Here is a 19,077-nt window from a genome sequence, read left to right on the forward strand (position 1 = left end):
CGAAATCTGTTTCGGAAATTTTCGACTCTCGAAGTTTTAAGAGATGTTGACGCATTATTAATTTCTAAGTCAACAGTGGGAGAAGAAAATACAAGATGTCAGAGGAAAATGTATGCTCAAGGGGAAGGAAAAAAATCAGAAGAAAACAATAGTATATTACACTATAAGTGTTGAAAGTGCCTGATTTTTCAACGAGCAATACATGATATACTCACGAGCGCCAGCGAGTGAGGGTAGTATTGCGAGTTGAAAAATCGCACTTTGATCACGAATTGTGTATTCTATTTTTTTCAACGTCGCTTATGAAAATGAGTCTCAATTTTAAATTTCTTTATAATTATTTTACTCCCCTATTTTTTTAATCTTCCGGATCTGGAGTTTCAATTAATACAAATAACAGTGTTTTTAATTTTTTATATTAATAAGTAGGGAGTAGATTGTTAATGTAGTAGATTGTTAAATACATTTTCTTCACTAGTGAGTTTACTTTCTCCATTTTCCGCACTAATGATGCAAACGCCTATTTTCCTCACTAAATTGAGTGATGAAAGTATCATTTTCATAAGCGATTTTGAGAGATGATTTTCTTGTTGCTTTTATGTTTTAATAACAATTGGTCTTTAATCAATTTCAGTTCTTGTATAATGTTTTTTAACATACTTTATTTCTTTCCTCCAATGTTTACAAATCATGTATGCAAATTTTTTGATTTGATTGGGGACATTGCACTAAAGAAATATTCCAACAACATTGATACCTCTTGATAAAACCACAAAATAAGATTTAATTTAAATTCTTTACAAAACCTGACGCCTAATAAAGCGATCAACAGTTTACAAAGATCTATAAACATGTTTTCCAACGTACATTCGGCAAACATACTTCTATCTCGCTCTGGAAACTGACGCAAAAACATTCGCAAGGATTTGTTGACTAAATAAACTGAATTAAAATGGGCACTGCGTTCAGAAATTATTATTTTAAACCACTCTGCTCAAGATATTTATTTATTGTAGTTATTTATTTAATTTTTTACTATTCCATTGTATAATTATTATTTATTAACCGAAAAATTAAGATTTATATTTGTTCAATACATAATTTTTGTCTCCATGAAAATATTTCTTCCACGACGTTATTTTAGTCCCTTAAAAGTGGGAGTCAAGTGGCGCTTTTAGTCCCTGGGAGTAAAAGCACAGCCGACTAAGTTAATTTGTTGATAATGGCATTGTTACGTTGCCATTATTTGTCAAAGTAATGTATGAACAAGAAAATTAAAAGTATATTTGAGAAACACAGTGGAAAATGTGCAAAAGAACAAAAACAAATATACAGGGTGAATTAAAATTAGACCGACAAACGTTCAAGGCTGATTCTATGATCAAAAATAAGCATAAAATTTTTAATAAATATGGGGTCAAAAACGCTTAGTTTGCGAGATAATCAACAAAAACATAAAACAGATTACGATCTGAATTCCTGGGATTTTATGGCGTTATCTGTGTATTGAATAGGGGAGCGAAATTTTGACAATTTTTGTAAATTGTACATAGCTCCTTTTTATTTTTGTACGTTTCATCCGTAAATTTCACCCGATTGCTTTTGTTACTGATAAAACTTTTTAGTCGATTATCTCGCAAACTGAGCGTTTTCCACCCCCTATGTAATAAGAATTTTATGCTTATTTTTGACCATAGAATCTGCCCTGAAAGTTTGTCGGTCGAATTCTGATACACCCTGTATAATATAAATTAATAAATATACAGGTGTCCCAAAATTGCCGTACTAACTACTTACTATCTTATCTAGAATGTTTAAAAGTATATGAAAAAAATATGGAAAAAAATTTTCACACAAAAAAACCAATTATTGTATATATATATTGTATTGTAACGTGCGATCAATTAAAAAAACATCGAGTTACCTGGATTGTGCTATTCTGATGCTTTGATTGGTTCAAAGTTCAAACCACCATTTTCGCCTACTTTATTTTTATTTTTTTGATGGCACGGTATATGTACATTGTGTGTCCTGTTTCTTTTGGTATTAAATGATTAAATATATTATGTAAGTAAGTGCGTTTTCATCCCTCGTGTAATTATTGTCCTCGTTGCGCTAGCGCAATAAGCTTACTTTAAGGAATGAAAGGGTGCACTTTAGTCCCTTGTCACTAATATGTATATAATTTTAATTGAAAGAGAAAACAACGTTTTTCAACACATCTGGATAAAATTCTAAATGGAGCAAGCTGTTTCAGTTGTGGCGCAGCTGAAACGTCGTGCGCATTTTTTTCCCGAATTAAATTCTTAATATTGCTGCGCATAATGGCAGTCCACAATTTCGCTTCTTGGTTAAGCACGCAATTACATCGGAATATGATGGGAAAGTCATGCAGTTTCCACATTTTTCCTCCGATCGATAAATTTTCCACGAACGTTTGCATGAAAATGTCCGCAGATAGACCGCGTTTAGGAGAGGCAATAGTGTCTTGAAATGTCATTAGATGGGACCGAAGCTCCGTAAAAGTTCCCAATGACCTTGATATGCTCAAATGGTCCGTAAAGTTACTCTTTTATGGCGTATTAATCAATGTCTTCCTCCACTGTACCCTCTTTTATTCGTTTAGTGCGAAAAAGCGCGACCTTCCCTTCGGAATCTTACAATCGCCGTTTTTCATTCGTCCTTATCCTTGCTTTGAAGTTACTTATCATTTAATCCGGTTTATTTTCCGCATTTTCATATTTTCCGTTACTGTTTCGAGTTTACATTTGCTTTAATCAAACGCACAAAAGCTCTTCCATCAAATTAAACTATAATCATGTTCCACCCTCGGTTCGAAAATTCCTTCTTTGATAAATACCCAGCGTTACGACTCATGCAATTTCTTCATAATTCACGTGATCCTTCTTAGAAAAATTACAACTTCACGTTTTGTGTTCTATAAATAATTTTCCGATTCTGGTGGTGGTTAATAAAAACTCAAAGGGGCAATTTCCTCGTGCTTCTAGTGTGCATGCGATACTCGAGTAATTGTAATGCAAAGCCACCTTCAGTTGTTTAAGCTTAGGGGTGCATGAATATTAATGAAATCTTAGACTGTGTCATTTCAGGCCACTTCAGACATTATTAGAATCTCGAAATTTCAAAGTAAAATGAGATGCGCCGCACTGTTCGACTCATGAATTTTTTTCACTGCTCGAGTGCAGCGCGTGCGAATTGGATTTACATTAATTGGGAAAATATGCAACAGCGGGACCGGATTGACAAAAAGTAAACAAGTTTCAAAGCAAGTCAAAGAAGAAAAAATCCATTTGTTCGATATCTCCCTAGAAAGTGAGTCTGTATCCATAGTTACCAGTGGGTGAAGGTTTCACTTTCGCTCACGCATAATTGAAAACATCGTTATTCGTTACATTACTGTCGTTTCTCTCTCGTCATTTGCATGTAAAGTAGTCGACGTTTTCATTTGCAGATTTTTCACTGGTTTATCGCTCCGCTTTCGTGCAGATATTTCCAAGGTCACAGCCCATGAGAGAATCCAATACCTACTCACGTAACATTTAATTGCATTGAGCCCAGTCACGATATTATGATTTACACTTGCGCGTTTAAAATTTTGTGATAAAATTAATTAACAACTCGTTCGCACCTTGTTTGCCATTCCATTTTTTCCTTCGTCGGAGCAAACTTTCTTGTCGACGAAGTTCGAGAGACGTGTTGATTCATACTTGTTGAACTTCGTTCATATATTAGCAGCAGAGGTGGAGGATCCATAATTTGCTTTTATAACCGCAGCATCTGTTACACCTGACTGACAAATTATGAATAACAAATGGACAAGCGCGTTTCGTGCAGAAGAAAAGGGTCAGCGTTGAGGGATTGCTCCGGAGGTGCGGGCGTCGTGGTGTTGGCAAAGAAAGAATCAATGGGCAGTTTTATTAGAGAGAGGAGAATGAAACGACAAGAACAAAGGCTTTTCACTGAGGTTAATGAGGGTCTACGTCAGCTGTATTTGTTTTATTTATTTTAATGGCCGCCTCGGGGTGGAAACCAACATCAAAAATCTGAAACAAGTTACTTGGTCTTTCTGCCTTCGTGGAGCTCACGTAGGATTATTTTTGGTTCAGCGAGTAATTCGCCATATCGGTGATGTTCCTTTCATCCTTCACTGCGTCAATTAAATCCAGCCAGGTTATGGTAAAATCCAGAATGACATAAATTTTGGAAAGAGCTGCGATAAGAAAATTTGATGCTGGACCCTTTTTAAGTAAATGAATGGGAAGAATATTCCACGGAAGACAGTATTCAATTTTTTCCAATCATTATAAATCAAAGGCACTTTTCCGTAAACTCGCCCGAACGTATTGACCTATTCCAGAGATTATTTTTGATTGAGATCCCGGAAATCGAATTTGTATTTGCATTATACAATGTTTCCTGGAAGGAAATAAAGAACATATATACAGCACTGGAACGAACAGTCCCTTACGACATCGTAAATAAAAATGTTTCAAGGATCAAACGAGGTTTATTGTTCATTACTGAGCTCGAATCAATTTGCAATCTTGGAGAATCCTGACAGTGGCGGCAGTCCTTGCAGGCCCTCAGGAAGCAAATAATTTTTCAACAATTTACCTAGAACGAGGCACGAGATTTATTTATTTTTTGAGGAACAGAACAGAGAAAAAAGGAAGGTGAACAAATAAAGAAGAAGAAGAAATGCTGGTAAAGTATTTGTTTCTGTATTAAACTATGAACAAGATGGTGCTCACTCACACATTGCACAAATTCGTTAGGGGAAAATGTATAAAAAAACTGTGCCCCCTCCTCTGGCAGACGCCGTCTATTGCATAGCAACACATAAACAAAGCGTATTTCAATCCCTTAAGCTCGTTAAAGAGGTTTAGCGGTTGAAGCTCGGAGCTTCCACCCTACAGTCCGGAGCTTCATATCATCCACGCCAGACTATTAAGCCCGGACCGAATCGAACTTAGGTTCTTGTAATGTTTAAAGCTCGCAATCACCGCAGGTTATAAAGTGAGCTTTCGCTTGAACTGATGACCTAGCGTCTTGCAAAAATACACTGACTACCTTTTTATTGATTCGACACCGAGAGAGCAAACTTTCCTGGATATGTTTATTTCGAGCCGATCAAACTGGATACTTGTTTGATGGGATATAAAGGTTCGAAGTTTCCTCGTTAGCGAGAGCTTGGAAAGTGGCTTTGTGCAATGATCAGGTTGCAAGAGCTGAATGCTTAAACGTAATGCGGTTCGAGTTGACGACGCGAATTGGCTAAAATTACTTTGGAGGTTGAAGAATACTAGGAAGTCCTTTGATTGTCTCTGTGGGACATTTAAAACATGCTAACGCTTCGCCCCACACGCCAACAATTACAATGTACTCTTCACAAGCACAAAACTTGTTAGTCCAACCTGGTACAAACATTTACTCTTTACAGGTCGCGACCTCTTGATAAAACTCTCGATTTCGTTACAATCTTCTATAAATTCAGTTGACTTTTGCTTTCTACAACACTAATCTGCTTTGTTTTTTTTTTTTTTTTAATTGCCATTCCCGTTTTTTGCCATACGGCTTTTACGGTACCTTTCGGTCGGCCCGGCGGAGGTTCCTTCCTTTGAAAAAATCCTCCCCCTTCGGTGGGATTCGAACCCACTAGCATCGGGACCGCAACCACGGAGTACTTTCTCCGACAGCCATGCGGCTACCGAGCCACACCTAATTTGCTTTGTTATTTGTCAAGTTAATGTGCAATGAAATAAAAAAATTAAATGCACATAAATTTTCGTACATAGTTGCCATATCTCTTCGCAAACACAAAACTTGTTGGTCCGACCTGGTACAAACATTTACTCTTTACAGTTCGCGACCTCTTGATAGAATTTTCCATGCATTTCATAACTTCAGTTGACTCTTGTGTATCCCACCAAAAACATGGTTTGTACTCTTTCAATAACAAAAAATTATGCTCATAACTTATTTCAGATGAATCTTGCAACTCCTATAATTCTCTTCGCCTCCTTAATACATTTAAGTCTGACTAGAGGCCTTTGGGAGGACCCCGTCGCAGAAATCTCCGCAACGCTGCAAAAACACAAACCCATTCACCTCGACAACAACTCCACCAAACTCCAAATCGTCGACCTGACCGACACTCTTTACTCCGACTCCTTGTCGCAACTCCACAACGTAACCGAAGTGAGAATCCTTCGGAACCAGCTCAGACACATCGAACCTGCAGCCTTGTGCTCGTCACCAAATTTGAAAACTTTGGAAGTGGACCTGAGCAGGAACAAAAACCCGCCACTCTTAACGAAAGAAATGTTCGACGGATGTGACACCCTCGAGGAGTTGTTCCTCAAGGGCGACTACAACGAGGCTGCGAAAATTGAAGATGACGCTTTGCGGAACATGTCGAAGCTGAAGACGCTTGGACTCGACAGTTTGAGAGTGGAACACTTGGGGAAGTTTTTAAAATTGACAAACAACTCGTTAACAAGATTGATCATGTCTAACTTGCACATAGTGCAGTTAGATTCCAACGTTTTCGACGATTTGACCAATCTAGAAGAACTAGAAATCGTGCACGATATTGAACTTACTGGTTTACCAAAGGGATTGTTTAAAAAAACACCGAAACTGAAACGTTTGGTCTTGTCGGACAATAAGCTGCAGAACTTAACTTGGGAGGAATTTGAAGGGTTATCTTCACTGGAAGAACTAGATTTGTTTGATAATCAGATAACTTACTTAGATGCGAGCAAAATTGCTAAGAATCTGCCTAAATTGAAGATTTTGTTTACCGAAATGAATCTACTTCCTTGTGGGCACAGGAAACATTTTAGAAAAGAAATCAAAGAAAAATTCCATCGGTCTGTTGAAGTGCCAGAGAGATATCCCGATCTGTATATCAGTTGCGACGAAAACAATTAAAATAAAAAAAATTATAATAATTCGCTGTGCATCAAAATTTTACTCTGTTTGTTTCAGTAAATTTTTTGCTTGATTTTAGTAGATGGTAGTGTAACAAATAAGACCTTACCAACACTTTTTTTGAAGTGATCAGTGTAGCCAAGATTTTTTTTTTTGTTAAATTTCAATCTTGCTTCCTTTTCTTGATTATCGTGACTTTAAAAAAATAAAATAAGTAAAACGCAGTTAATTTTTTAATGTTTTAAAAAGTCCAAATGCGAGTGAAGAACATGTAATTTTAGAGACACGCGGCAACCAAGAGTCTGATGTTTTGTTATCATGTCTTCAATTAACTCTTGGTAGTTTGGACTTTTGTTATTTCCCAAAAAAATTTCAACAACATTTCTGAAAGCTTTCCAAGCACTGAGCGCTCTAACTGGCATCGTTTCTTCAAATTGTCATAATTTTCTTTCAAATGTTTTGAATGGGCAACAGGTATTGAAGGATGTTGATTCCTGTTATGTAAAAGAACGCATTTAAGACTTTTGGAGGAACAGTCAATAAACAAACGCCAATCGTCGGGACGGTGCTCTAGGTCCATTTCTGCAAACAGAAATGTTGTAAGAACCTTTCATGTCGCTTTCTGCTAGAAGTAATTTTGCAGCTTTTGTCAAGCAGATTCCATTTTTTTAATCGTGATGTTAAAATTTCTGCGTTGCATTTTGTCAATCCTAAATCTCTAATTAAATCATTTAATTCGTGCTGAGTTAGAAAGTGCGGATTTGTCTCATGTTCCTCGTGCGGATTTGTCACATTTTCTTCGCCTAAGACCAGCTTTTCTAAAAAACAAGGAACATCATAATCAGAAGCACTCTCTTCAGACGACGAAAGTCGTTTGTTGGTGGTGGCAGTTCCACAGAATGTAGAACAGGAGCTCGAAAAGAAGGAATTGAATGTGAAAACGATTTTTTGTTTTCTTAAAGTGTGAGAGATCTAGCAGACAGAAGAAACAATCATTTACGTGATTTTGCGGTTCCCGCCAAAGCCTTGGAATACCACATGTCATTTTACGCTTCTCCCCTCGCAACCAGGCTTCTAAGGTTGCACGGCAAGATCCACAAATGACATGCGGTACCCATGGTTTATTTTGATTTAATATTTCTAAACCAAAATATTTTTTGAAAAAACACGAAAATTTAGAATTTGTCCTAATTTTATGTTTCACTTGATTCGATCCAATATAATAACCACAGAGATAACAAAAACAATATGGGGAATGTGAACAGACAAATGTCGAAGGCGTGGTAATATTGGAAATGAAAGAAAATAATGATAGATAAATGCCTGCAGGAAATTGTGGGGCTTATCGGTTGTGTTTTTTCCTGAGTTTTTTCTGATGTAGTGCACTATTCAAATTGCGATAAAAAGCGTTCTAGAGACCAACTCGAGATACTGGTTTAAAAAGTCGATGAAATATGAATCAAAATTACTAAAAAACCAAATACATAGTTAAAATAATTATTAAAAATATAAAATACAAATGCCTAAAATGTGCGAAAAACGTAGATTTTTGCATGTTGAAAAAATAAAAATATATGATAGGCCAGTAAATATGACAAAATCTTCTAGGGATATACTTGTTTTAACCAAAAGAAACGAAAAACATAAAAAAAATTAACTTCAACATTTTTTTGTTGCACAGTGTTGTCACTACCAGTGATTTATTACAGTACCTATGTAATACGAAAAACAAACACAAAAATAAAAGCAAAACGATAACCTTGCGACCTCGATATCTCGACTTATAAAACAGATGTAAGGCTTACAAAACATCATTCGAGGTTTAATACTCAAGATGGTTAAGATCAGCATTCTTTAATAAACAATGTTTAGGTTAATTTGTTGTTTATTTTAGATCACTTTGACACTATTTGGCTCATTGCTTATCAGTTGCGCCCAGTGTAAAAGTATTTGGGACGACCTCTTACCTACACTTAACAATGTGACCCTGGAACAAGGAAAACCTTTGCAACTTCAACACAATTACACAGAATTACAACTGATGGACCTGAATGGTACTCTTGACGCGAAATTTTTATCACAGTTGGCACCCGTGACAGACTTGCAACTCTACTTAACTCGCATAACAAAAATAGAAGCTGGAGCTGTTTGTACTTTTCCCACGTTAAGAAGGTTCGAAATTAGTTTCAGAGGGGACGCCAAGGTTCCCATCTTGAGGAGGAATATTTTCGAAAATTGTGAAAAACTAGAAGAACTGAGTTTATTTGGATCTTCTGATAATCCCTCAAAACTTGAGCCCAACACATTTCTGGACTTGGTAAATTTGAAAAATCTCAACTTGGTGTATTTAGACTTGCACCATTTGAAAAAGGAGTATTTTGGTGGTTTGAAGTCGCTGACTCATTTGGACATCGCCCAGTGCAACGTACAACAAGTTGACGAAGACACGTTCTACGAGCTGACTGGTCTAAAAGAACTTACAATTGTTTTCAACAAGAACTTCTCCCATTTACCTATGAACTTGTTCAAAAATGCCAGAAATTTGGACAAATTGCACCTCTTCGCGAAGAACCTTACGGGCTTGACGTGGGACGAATTCGAAGGATTGTCTTCGCTTAGAAAGTTATATTTTGGCGAAAACAAAATTTCTTCTTTTGATGCCGACAAAATAGCCAAAAATATGCCAAATTTAAGGGTACTTTATTGTGACACGAATGATAATGGATTTGACAGAAGATATTTTGCTTCTCAACTTGAATCGAAACTAAATTACAGTGTAATTGTTTGGTTTCGATTAATTCCCAGTTTTTGAATCGAATTATATGATCCGTTAGTTTAACTTTAATTTGAAAAAGTCAAAAAAGCAAGATATACAGTGAGGTTTTTTTAAGACTGGCCATAGGGTTTTACATGCTAATTTTTCAACCCCCTGTTAACTTTTGTTCCGATGGAAATATTCAAACCATTTTTGGATCAAAGTTGGAAGATTTTTTAAACTATCGGATAGATTACAATTCAATATCCCAAACTGTCGAAAAAGTTGTGAAAAAAATATTAAAAGTGGAGATCGTCAGGTGCTGGTGGAGCCGACAATGGCGCTACTCTGGCGGCCGCTCGACGTACTATTATTTCGGCGCCCAAAAATTTTTTTTTTCACAACTTTTTCGACAGTTTGGGATATTAAATTGTAATCTATCCGACAGTTTTAAAAATCTTCCAATTTTGTTCCAAAAATGGTTTGAATATTTTTATCGGAACAAAAGTTAACAGGGGGTTGAAAAATTAGCACGTAAAACCCTATGGCCAGTCTTAAAAAAAACTCACTGTATATTTAATGGAAATGTCATAGTCTTATAATATAAGTTAACCTTAAAAAATTTAAATTCAACTTGTAATAATAAAATGAGATAAAATACTGTGACTTATTGATTCCCCCTTATATCCGCGTGCAGCATTATGTAACACTGATAACTGATATCAATGAATATTCTCTTTGTTTCGTTTCTGCAATACTAATCTGCTTTGTTTTTTTTTTCTCATTTTATTTTTTTAAAGCCTTCCCCTTTCACCACTCCTGGCCTATCAGGTACCTTGCGGTCGGCGTAATTGTTTTTTTCCTTCCCCTAAGGAAAAAATCCTTACATGGTGCGGCGGGGTTCCTTCCTTGGAAAAAATCCTCCCCCTTCGGTGAGATTCGAACTCACTAGCGCCGGGACCGCGACCTCGGAGCACTGTCTCTGACAGCCATGCGGCCACCGAGCTACCTTAATCTGCTTTGTCATTTGTCAAGTTGATGTGCAATGAAATAAAAAAATTAAATGCACGCCAATGAAAGGTCATACAAATGGTAACTCTACTCCACCCACATAAATTTTCGTACATAGTTGCCATTTCTCTTCACAAACACAAAACTTCTTGGTCCGACCCGGTATAAACATTTACTCTTCACAGGTCGAGACCTCTTGATAGAACTCTCGATTTCGCTACAATTTCTATGCATTTCATAACTTCAGTTGACTCTCGTATGTCTACCAAAAACATGGTTTGTACTCTTTCAAATAACAAAAAATTATGCTCATAACTTATTTCAGATGAATCTTGCAACTCCTATAATTCTCTTCGCCTCCTTAATCCATTTAAGTCTGACTAGAGGCCTTTGGGAGGACCCCGTCGCAGAAATCTCCGCAACGCTGCAAAAACACAAACCCATTCAAGTCGACAACAACTCCACCAAACTCCAAATCGTCGACCTGACCGACACCCTTTACTCCGACTCTTTGTCGCAACTCCACAACGTAACCGAAGTGAGAATCCTTCGGAACCAGCTCAGACACATCGAACCTGCAGCCTTGTGCTCGTCACCAAATTTGAAAACTTTGGAAGTGGACCTGAGCAGGAACAAAAACCCGCCACTCTTAACGAAAGAAATGTTCGACGGATGTGACACCCTCGAGGAGTTGTTCCTCAAGGGCGACTACAACGAGGCTGCGAAAATTGAAGATGACGCTTTGCGGAACATGTCGAAGCTGAAGACCCTTGGACTCGACAGTTTGAGAGTGGAACACTTGGGGAAGTTTTTAAAATTGACAAACAACTCGTTAACAAGATTGATCATGTCTAACTTGCACATAGTGCAGTTAGATTCGAACGTTTTCGACGATTTGACCAATCTAGAAGAACTAGAAATCGTGCACGATATTGAACTTACTGGTTTACCAAAGGGATTGTTTAAAAAAACACCGAAACTGAAACGTTTGGTCTTGTCGGACAATAAGCTGCAGAACTTAACTTGGGAGGAATTTGAAGGGTTATCTTCACTGGAAGAACTAGATTTGTTTGATAATCAGATAACTTACTGAGATGCGAGCAAAATTGCTAAGAATCTGCCTAAATTGAAGATTTTGTTTACCGAAATGAATCTACTTCCTTGTGGCCACAGGAAACATTTTAGAAAAGAAATCAAAGAAAAATTCCATCGGTCTGTTGAAGTGCCAGAGAGATATCCCGATCTGTATATCAGTTGCGACGAAAACAATTAAAGTTAAAAAAAATTATGATTATCAGTGATTTATTTCAGTACCTATATAATATGAAAAACAAATGAATCGCTGATTGCAGAAAGGGTACACGTCATGTTTTCTAGCATTTTGTGATTATTACTTGAAAAACCACTCAGTCTTAAGCGAGTAAAGCAAATATTTTGAAATACTGCTGAAAGGGATTGTGTTTCAATATGTATTTGATTTTTGATTGAAGTTTCATCAATTATCATAGGCAAACCCCAAAAAAAGCAATTTTTTGCGAGTCTCAAAATTTCTGTTCACTGACTTTCTGCAATCAGCGATTCAAATACAAAAATAAAAGCAAAACGATAACCTTGCGACCTCGATATCTCGACTAATAAAACTGATGTAACGCTTACAAAACATCATTCAAAGTTCAATAGTGAAGATGGTTAAGATCAGTGTTTTTTAATAAACAATTTTTAGGTTAATTTGTTTATTTTAGATCCCTTTGATACTACTTGGCTCATTGCTTATCAGTTGCGCCCAGTGTAAAAGTATCTGGGGCCAAGACTCACCTGCATTTTACAATGTAACCTTAGAAGAAGAAAAACCTTTGCGACTTCAAGACAAGTACACAAAATTACAACAGATGGACTTGAATGCTACTCTCAATTACGCGCAATTTTTATCACAGTGGGAACCCGTGACACATTTGCGACTCGACTTAACCCACATAACAAAAGTGATACCTGGAACTGTTTGCAGATTTCCCTTGACCGAAGTTAGTTTCGACAGAGACGCCAAGGTTCCGATTTTCACGAGGAACATTTTCGAGAATTGTGAAAAACTAGAAGAAATGAAATTAATCGGAGAGTATGGAAATCCCTCAAAACTGGAGCCCAACGCATTTTTGGACTTGAAAATTTTGAAAAATCTCAAGTTGGTGCGTTTTGACTTGCACCATTTGAAGAAGGAATATTTTGACGGTTTGAAGTCGCTGACTCATTTGAGCATCGTCGACTGCAACGTACAACAAGTTGACGAAGACACGTTCTACGAGCTGACCGGTCTAAAAGAACTTACAATTGTTTTCAACAAGAAGTTCTCCCATTTACCTATGAACCTGTTCAAAAATGCCAGCAATTTGGAAAAATTGTTCCTCTTCGCGAACAACATCACGGGCTTGACGTGGGATGAATTCGAAGGATTGTCTTCGCTTACAGAGTTACAGATTGGCCAGAACAAAATTACTTTGTTTGATGCCGACAAAATAGCCAAAAATATGCCAAAATTAAGCGTATTTTATTCTGAAATGTGTTCTACTGAATCCGAAAGAAAAAAATTTGCCTTTCAACTTGAATCGAAACTGAATCATAGTGTAAACGTTTCGTTTGAATTCTCTCCCAAATTTTATGCAGAACTGGCAAATCCATGAGATTTACTCTAATTTCAAAATCCAAGAATTCTTGTCTAGACAAAATATTTTATGGAGATGTCTAAGCCTTACGATTTAACTTGACCTTAACAAAATTAAATGTAACTATTAATTACACAATAATAACGTCAGATATAAAATACTGTGATTTATTGATTCCTCCTTGTATCCACCTGCAGCAGTCTACAACACTGATAAGTGATATCACTCTGTGCATGTTCCCAATAAACAGTTTACATTTTGCTGTCAAGGAGCCAACATGGTTCGTAAACATTTTCCTCTTCAAAATATATACTAAACATAAATATTTTCTTTTAGGTCAAACTACCAGCAGTAATATTTGTTTTATTTCTGCTGAAACACATCCACTGTAGATTTCTGTGGAGTGATCCTTTTCCGGAAGTTTCGGATGTTACATTGGAGAAAGGTAAACCGATCCAGGTGCCGAAAAACTACACCAAAGTTCAAATCACAGGATTAAATAGAACCATTTATTCCGACTCTTTGTCGCAACTGGGCGTGTCAGAACTTCGAATTTTTGTATATGACGACACTAAAATAGAAGATGGGGCTTTATGTTCTTCACCAACACTGAAATTTCTGGAAATATATTTTTATTCCACTAACACTACTCCCACACTTACGAAGAACATCTTGAAAAACTGCGATAAACTGGAAGAACTACTTTTGGTGTATGACTTTGATGAGAATTCTTATCGTATAGATCAAAACGCTTTGGAGAGTTTGTCCAGTTTGAAAGTCCTCCATTTTCAAGGTTACAATGTAACTCATTTGAAAAAAGATTTTCTGAAAATTCCTAATACATTGACGACTTTGTTCTTTGCAAAATGCAGCATTCAGGAAATTGATTCTGACACGTTCGAAGACTTGACAAATTTGGAAACGATTGGAATAATACACAACGACAAGTTGAAAAAGATTCCCAAGGGTTTGTTCAAAAATACTCCAAAATTGAAAACATTGACATTAAGAAGCAACAGGATTCAGAATCTGACTTGGGACGAATTTGAAGGTCTGACCAATCTCGAGGTATTGAGTATCGCACAAAATCAGATTTCATCCTTCGATACTGACAAAATTGCCACAAACTTCCCTAATTTAAAAAGTCTCTACATCGAGATGAATCCTCTTCCGTGCAAAGAGAAAGAAACTTTTGTTAATCAACTCAAAACGAAACTGAAGAAACTTGTCGAGGTGGAATACAAGTTCGATGCAAATTCTTGCGAACAAGATTAGATTCTGTTTCAATTTTGTAAATGAGCGTTGAAATTATTAATAAAATAATGTTGCAATGAATATTCTCTTTATTTCGTTTCTACAACACTAATCTGCTTTGGTATTTGTTTGGAAACATCTAAACGTATGGACAAGCTTTACACTCATGTTTCTGGCAGGTCCTCCTAGGACGATAATTGTATGTAGTGGAGTAACGTTAGGTTTTTATTTCGGAACCGGCAGCAAAAGCTCGGATTTGAACGAAATTTTTTTAATGTGTTACAAATAAAACATATTAAAACCTTTATAGATTAAAAATTGCCGCTCATTGTTTATTTCATTAATTTATTGTTTATTTATAAGAACTGAAATTTTCCAGTTAGAAATCGTTATTTTCGCAAGAAAAATACTAGAGAACAATATAGAATGACTTTGGGAAGAGTATATTGTTATATTGAAACTTGTTTGGAACGAATTGTATGTGGAAAAAGAAGAACAATAGGCAGATGTTCGGTAGCCCGGTGTTGACCGGCTCAGATAGAAACACGTTCAGTTTGTCTTCTAGAGTCGCATAGTTAGCATTTTTAGAAGAAAATATATAAATTTTTTTAATGGTTTTTGACAAAAAAGTGTTTAGTAATACCATACGATCGAAAATAAAAAAAATCCAGAGGTCCCTGATTAATACGCTTCAGTTGGCAACACGTAAAAATGTAATTCAAATATCATCAGATGTCATTACAATGGAGAACTGTCATTATTAATTATTGACTATTAAAATTGCTATTGCTATGTTCACTTCAGAGCAAAAAATTTTCATTGTGCAGTGTTACTTCAGAAACGGCGAATCGTCCTATTCAACACCTCTAGTTTTCGAGGAATTTCAACAAAAGTTTCCGGACTTCAAAGCACTTACAGTGGAGAGTAAAAAAAAACAGACATCATTTTTGACATAACAGTCATAAGTGTGAAACCGCCCTTCCTACATTTAAACTTATTTAGACTGATTGTGACAGTTTAGTTAATAACTGTGCTACAATCGTGTCAAAAATAAATTACTCTCTAGGATTTAGAGATATTCGATACTAGGTTGCCATAAATTTGGTTAGGTTGGGGGCTATGTGGTTTCTGGTGGCAGAAAAAAGATATCTCAAAAATGTAAGGCTGTGGCTAATTCCTTGTCACAGTTGCAAATTAATGACTAACGCCTCGCTAAGTGATAGATGATATTTCGTTTCACAATCAATTTTGGTTTCTGTCGGCATATTTAATTGAACTTAATCCCTCAATTCATAGTAACCAACCTTAGGCATTCAAAATTACTTCTGAAAATTTTAGTTACACAACATGAAAAACGTTATTTCTCTAAAAGTTCGAAATATAGGGAGTAATTTATTTTTGACATCTTCAAATGTTCCAGTTGTCATAAACTGTCACATTGACAATAAAGAATGGGTTATATTGAATTTTTGAAAATGTCACAATTTTGATGTCCGTTTTTTTTACTCCCAACAGTACCAACAACTTGCCTTGATTATTTTGTTTTTCCATTCCTGAAAAACAACGTGTTCAAAAATAGGCCACTGTAATTGCCCACCATCAACAATTTTAGATGAAAATGACATAGAAGAGGATGAAACCGGGAAAAATATTTAATTTTTATAATACACACTTTCAGCATCTCTTGTATATTTTTTACCAATACCAGTCACAATGATCGCTTGAAGAGTTCTACTCACTTTGAATTTTAAGTAATTCATTGTCTTAGAATTTTTTTTTGGTATCATGTTGTATTGGTAGGTGCTATTTAAGTTATTCTTTGCCAAAGAATATCCGACAAACAAAACATTTAAACACAGGAAATAAGATTTTAATGAAAAATGGTAAAAGTTATTTTTTAGAAAAAAAAATTATGTTATAAAAAATTGTCAAAATTTGAACAGTATTTTGAATTAGTATTTCGTATTGTCAAATTAAAAATTTTAACACGTAAAACAATCGACAAAAACACAACATGGAAGTAGCGCAAACTTTTCAATAATTTATTTAAACAAAACAATTCGGTTGCCATGGTGACCATAGCACTCCCGATCTTTGAAAATATCCCAATTTAACTATTATAAAAAAAAAAAATAAGCACAAATATAATTTCAAGATTATTTATTAACGAAATCATAATGAGTCGCTTTTTGTGCGTCAATTTTTAACCTATAAAGGTTTTAGTATTTTGTATTCATGACATAAAAAAAAATAAATTATTACAATCGGAACTCTTGCTACCGGTTCCGAAATAACGCCGTATTCTTGTCTATCGTTACTCCACTAATGACATATGGCTGGAATAACAAAATTCTTCCAAGCACTCAAGCAGACATTCAGTAACAATTTTTCTTTAAACTGCTGCAACTTAACACGTACCCCAGAATATATTTGGGATATGTTGAGAAGGTGACTAAATAATTTGTTTTTTTTCTCCAGTACCATGGAAGTTTTAAAAATAAATATAACCAAGGAAAAATCCCATTTGAAGACTTATCAATCACTTGCAAAAGAAGTTCTTGAAAGCAAATTAGATTTTTCTGAAGATCATTTTCTTTTCACCATTGAACAATATTTATCGTAAATCTAATTCTAATTAATGCATTACCTCCTAAAGAACAAGGCTTGACGGCTGGCCCGAGACGTGTTTACTACTAGTCATACCCAACTACTGCTCTTGCACAGACGATCGCTGTATGCATGTATATAAAATTTAATAAAAGAGGATTTCCTGTAGAAACGGGGCTGCCAGTCTTGAATTGAACCCTCAGTCACACCCCATTCGATTTTTTTGCAAAACGGAAAACGAAATTACAAAACAAACCATTATAAATACCTACCAAATTTAAATAGCTATTTATGCACCAAGGGCGTTACAACTATGATTACGCCCGGAGAACGATGAATCCAGCTCGAGGGCTTTAGCCCGAGAGATGGATATCGTTCGATGGGCGTAATCATTCGGTGACGCCGTGGTGCATACAAGATTTTATTTTTCACTCTACGTGTTCTTTAAAAAAAAAAAAAAAATTGGCATCTTTGCAATTATGAATTGATGAGGGCGTTATGAATTCATTACGCCCGCTTATTCTTATTACACCCTGTTTTATTCCCCGGTTGTTATGGACATGTTTACGTATTTCGTATCCTAGGAGGTATCATGCAATTATACTAAAGTGAAAAATAAATAATGTTATGACTACATATGTGAAAAACAAATATCTTACGAAATTATAAATAATGCCAAGTGTACCTACAATAGTAATTATTTATTTGAAACGGTGTTGAGCTTCCTTTTTTATTTTTACCTAATCAATCGTTGGATTTTCCCCAATAATTTTTCAATAGAGTGTTTGTTGTACTAGTGATGATGAATTTCAAAATAGTTTCGTGCGTATGATTTTCACAATTAATTAATATTAATAATAATAATAATAATAGCTTTATTAACCCAAGAACAAAGCTGTCCACAAAGGGTAACAAATAATAAATAATGTATAGAAATATAATATTCATAGGCATATACATAAATAACGATAAAAGAGAAAAGAAAAGGTAAAAAAAACAACCTAGAAAATAATATAATAGAGAAAAATTAAATAAATCCCCAACATAACCAGCAAATACACCAACCACATCTAATTCAACAAAGACAATGCTTCAGATATTCGACGACGGAATGTACCAGCATGATATTCAAATTTATCAGCAAATAGCTGCAATTGAGACAGTAATGTTCTGATTCGTGCAGATGCCGCTAATTAAAAACTAAAATAATTACACTTTTTTTTTATTACCAATACTAAAAAATTTATTCTCATAGCTTTTCAGTAGTTTGTTGAACAATACATTGCTGATTAAAACTACACGAACAGCAATATCCTGATCTTGCGGACATGAAAACACCGTCACGTTTGGAGCGTCGCCATAGCCATAATTCCCCTTGCAGAGTGGTACACAACACCTGTATGGCATCTTCGACCATGTCTTTAAACACTTTATTATAATACACTCGGTATTAAACAATAATTACACCATCAGATACCAATGACAATAACATAACCTAACATCTTGCAAGTTGAAAACACCGTTCAAAACACTCACATTAATGGGTTTTTGACGAAAAGCGCAAAATACAATAACGTAGGAATGTTCTACCAACAGACTTTTGCAAAACTAATCTGTAATAGCACGTACTATCTGTGAAAATTCAGATAAAAAGCCGACTCTGAACGCGGCGACTGACTGTGTTGTTATGACTACTAGCAAAGCGTCACGTGATGAATACGTCAGAGCACTCAGGCCTTGTTCTTTAGGAGGTAATGATTAATGTCGTTATAAATAAAATTATTAGTAAACAAAATTCTACCAAAACAAAAATGTGATGATAACTTTCCAACCTCACTA

At 35.6% G+C, this 19,077-nt stretch overlaps 3 protein-coding genes and 1 long non-coding RNA gene across 5 annotated transcripts in view; 3 read left to right on the top strand and 1 right to left on the bottom strand.

Moving 5' to 3' along the window:
- The window catches only part of LOC138137421 (carboxypeptidase N subunit 2-like), a 34,243-nt gene extending 27,268 nt beyond the window's left edge, over positions 1 to 6,975 (top strand). The window contains exons 1-2 of one of the 2 annotated variants that reach the window (XM_069056800.1): positions 5,802 to 5,958; positions 6,007 to 6,975. In XM_069056800.1, the coding sequence (XP_068912901.1) occupies positions 5,956 to 5,958; positions 6,007 to 6,954 (951 nt within the window). In that variant the 5' untranslated portion in view covers positions 5,802 to 5,955 and the 3' untranslated portion in view covers positions 6,955 to 6,975. Of the gene's footprint in view, positions 1 to 5,801; positions 5,959 to 6,006 lie in introns of those variants that run through there. The other variant, XM_069056802.1, reaches the window with a different exon arrangement.
- The window catches only part of LOC138137420 (uncharacterized), a 143,847-nt gene that overhangs the window by 25,888 nt on the left and 98,882 nt on the right, over positions 1 to 19,077 (bottom strand). The window lies entirely within an intron of this gene.
- Positions 10,897 to 12,008, top strand: LOC138137422 (carboxypeptidase N subunit 2-like). Its single transcript, XM_069056803.1, has 2 exons — positions 10,897 to 10,996; positions 11,046 to 12,008. The coding sequence occupies exons 1-2, from the start codon at positions 10,949 to 10,951 to the stop codon at positions 11,811 to 11,813; spliced, it is 816 nt and encodes a 271-aa protein (XP_068912904.1). The 5' UTR covers positions 10,897 to 10,948; the 3' UTR covers positions 11,814 to 12,008.
- Positions 13,393 to 14,712, top strand: LOC138137423 (uncharacterized). The gene is made up of 2 exons (XR_011161725.1): positions 13,393 to 13,657; positions 13,714 to 14,712. It is a non-coding gene; the product is annotated as an uncharacterized lncRNA (long non-coding RNA).

Source organism: Tenebrio molitor, chromosome 8 (assembly GCF_963966145.1).
Source record: "Tenebrio molitor chromosome 8, icTenMoli1.1, whole genome shotgun sequence".
Classification (NCBI taxonomy): Eukaryota; Metazoa; Arthropoda; class Insecta; order Coleoptera; family Tenebrionidae; genus Tenebrio; species Tenebrio molitor.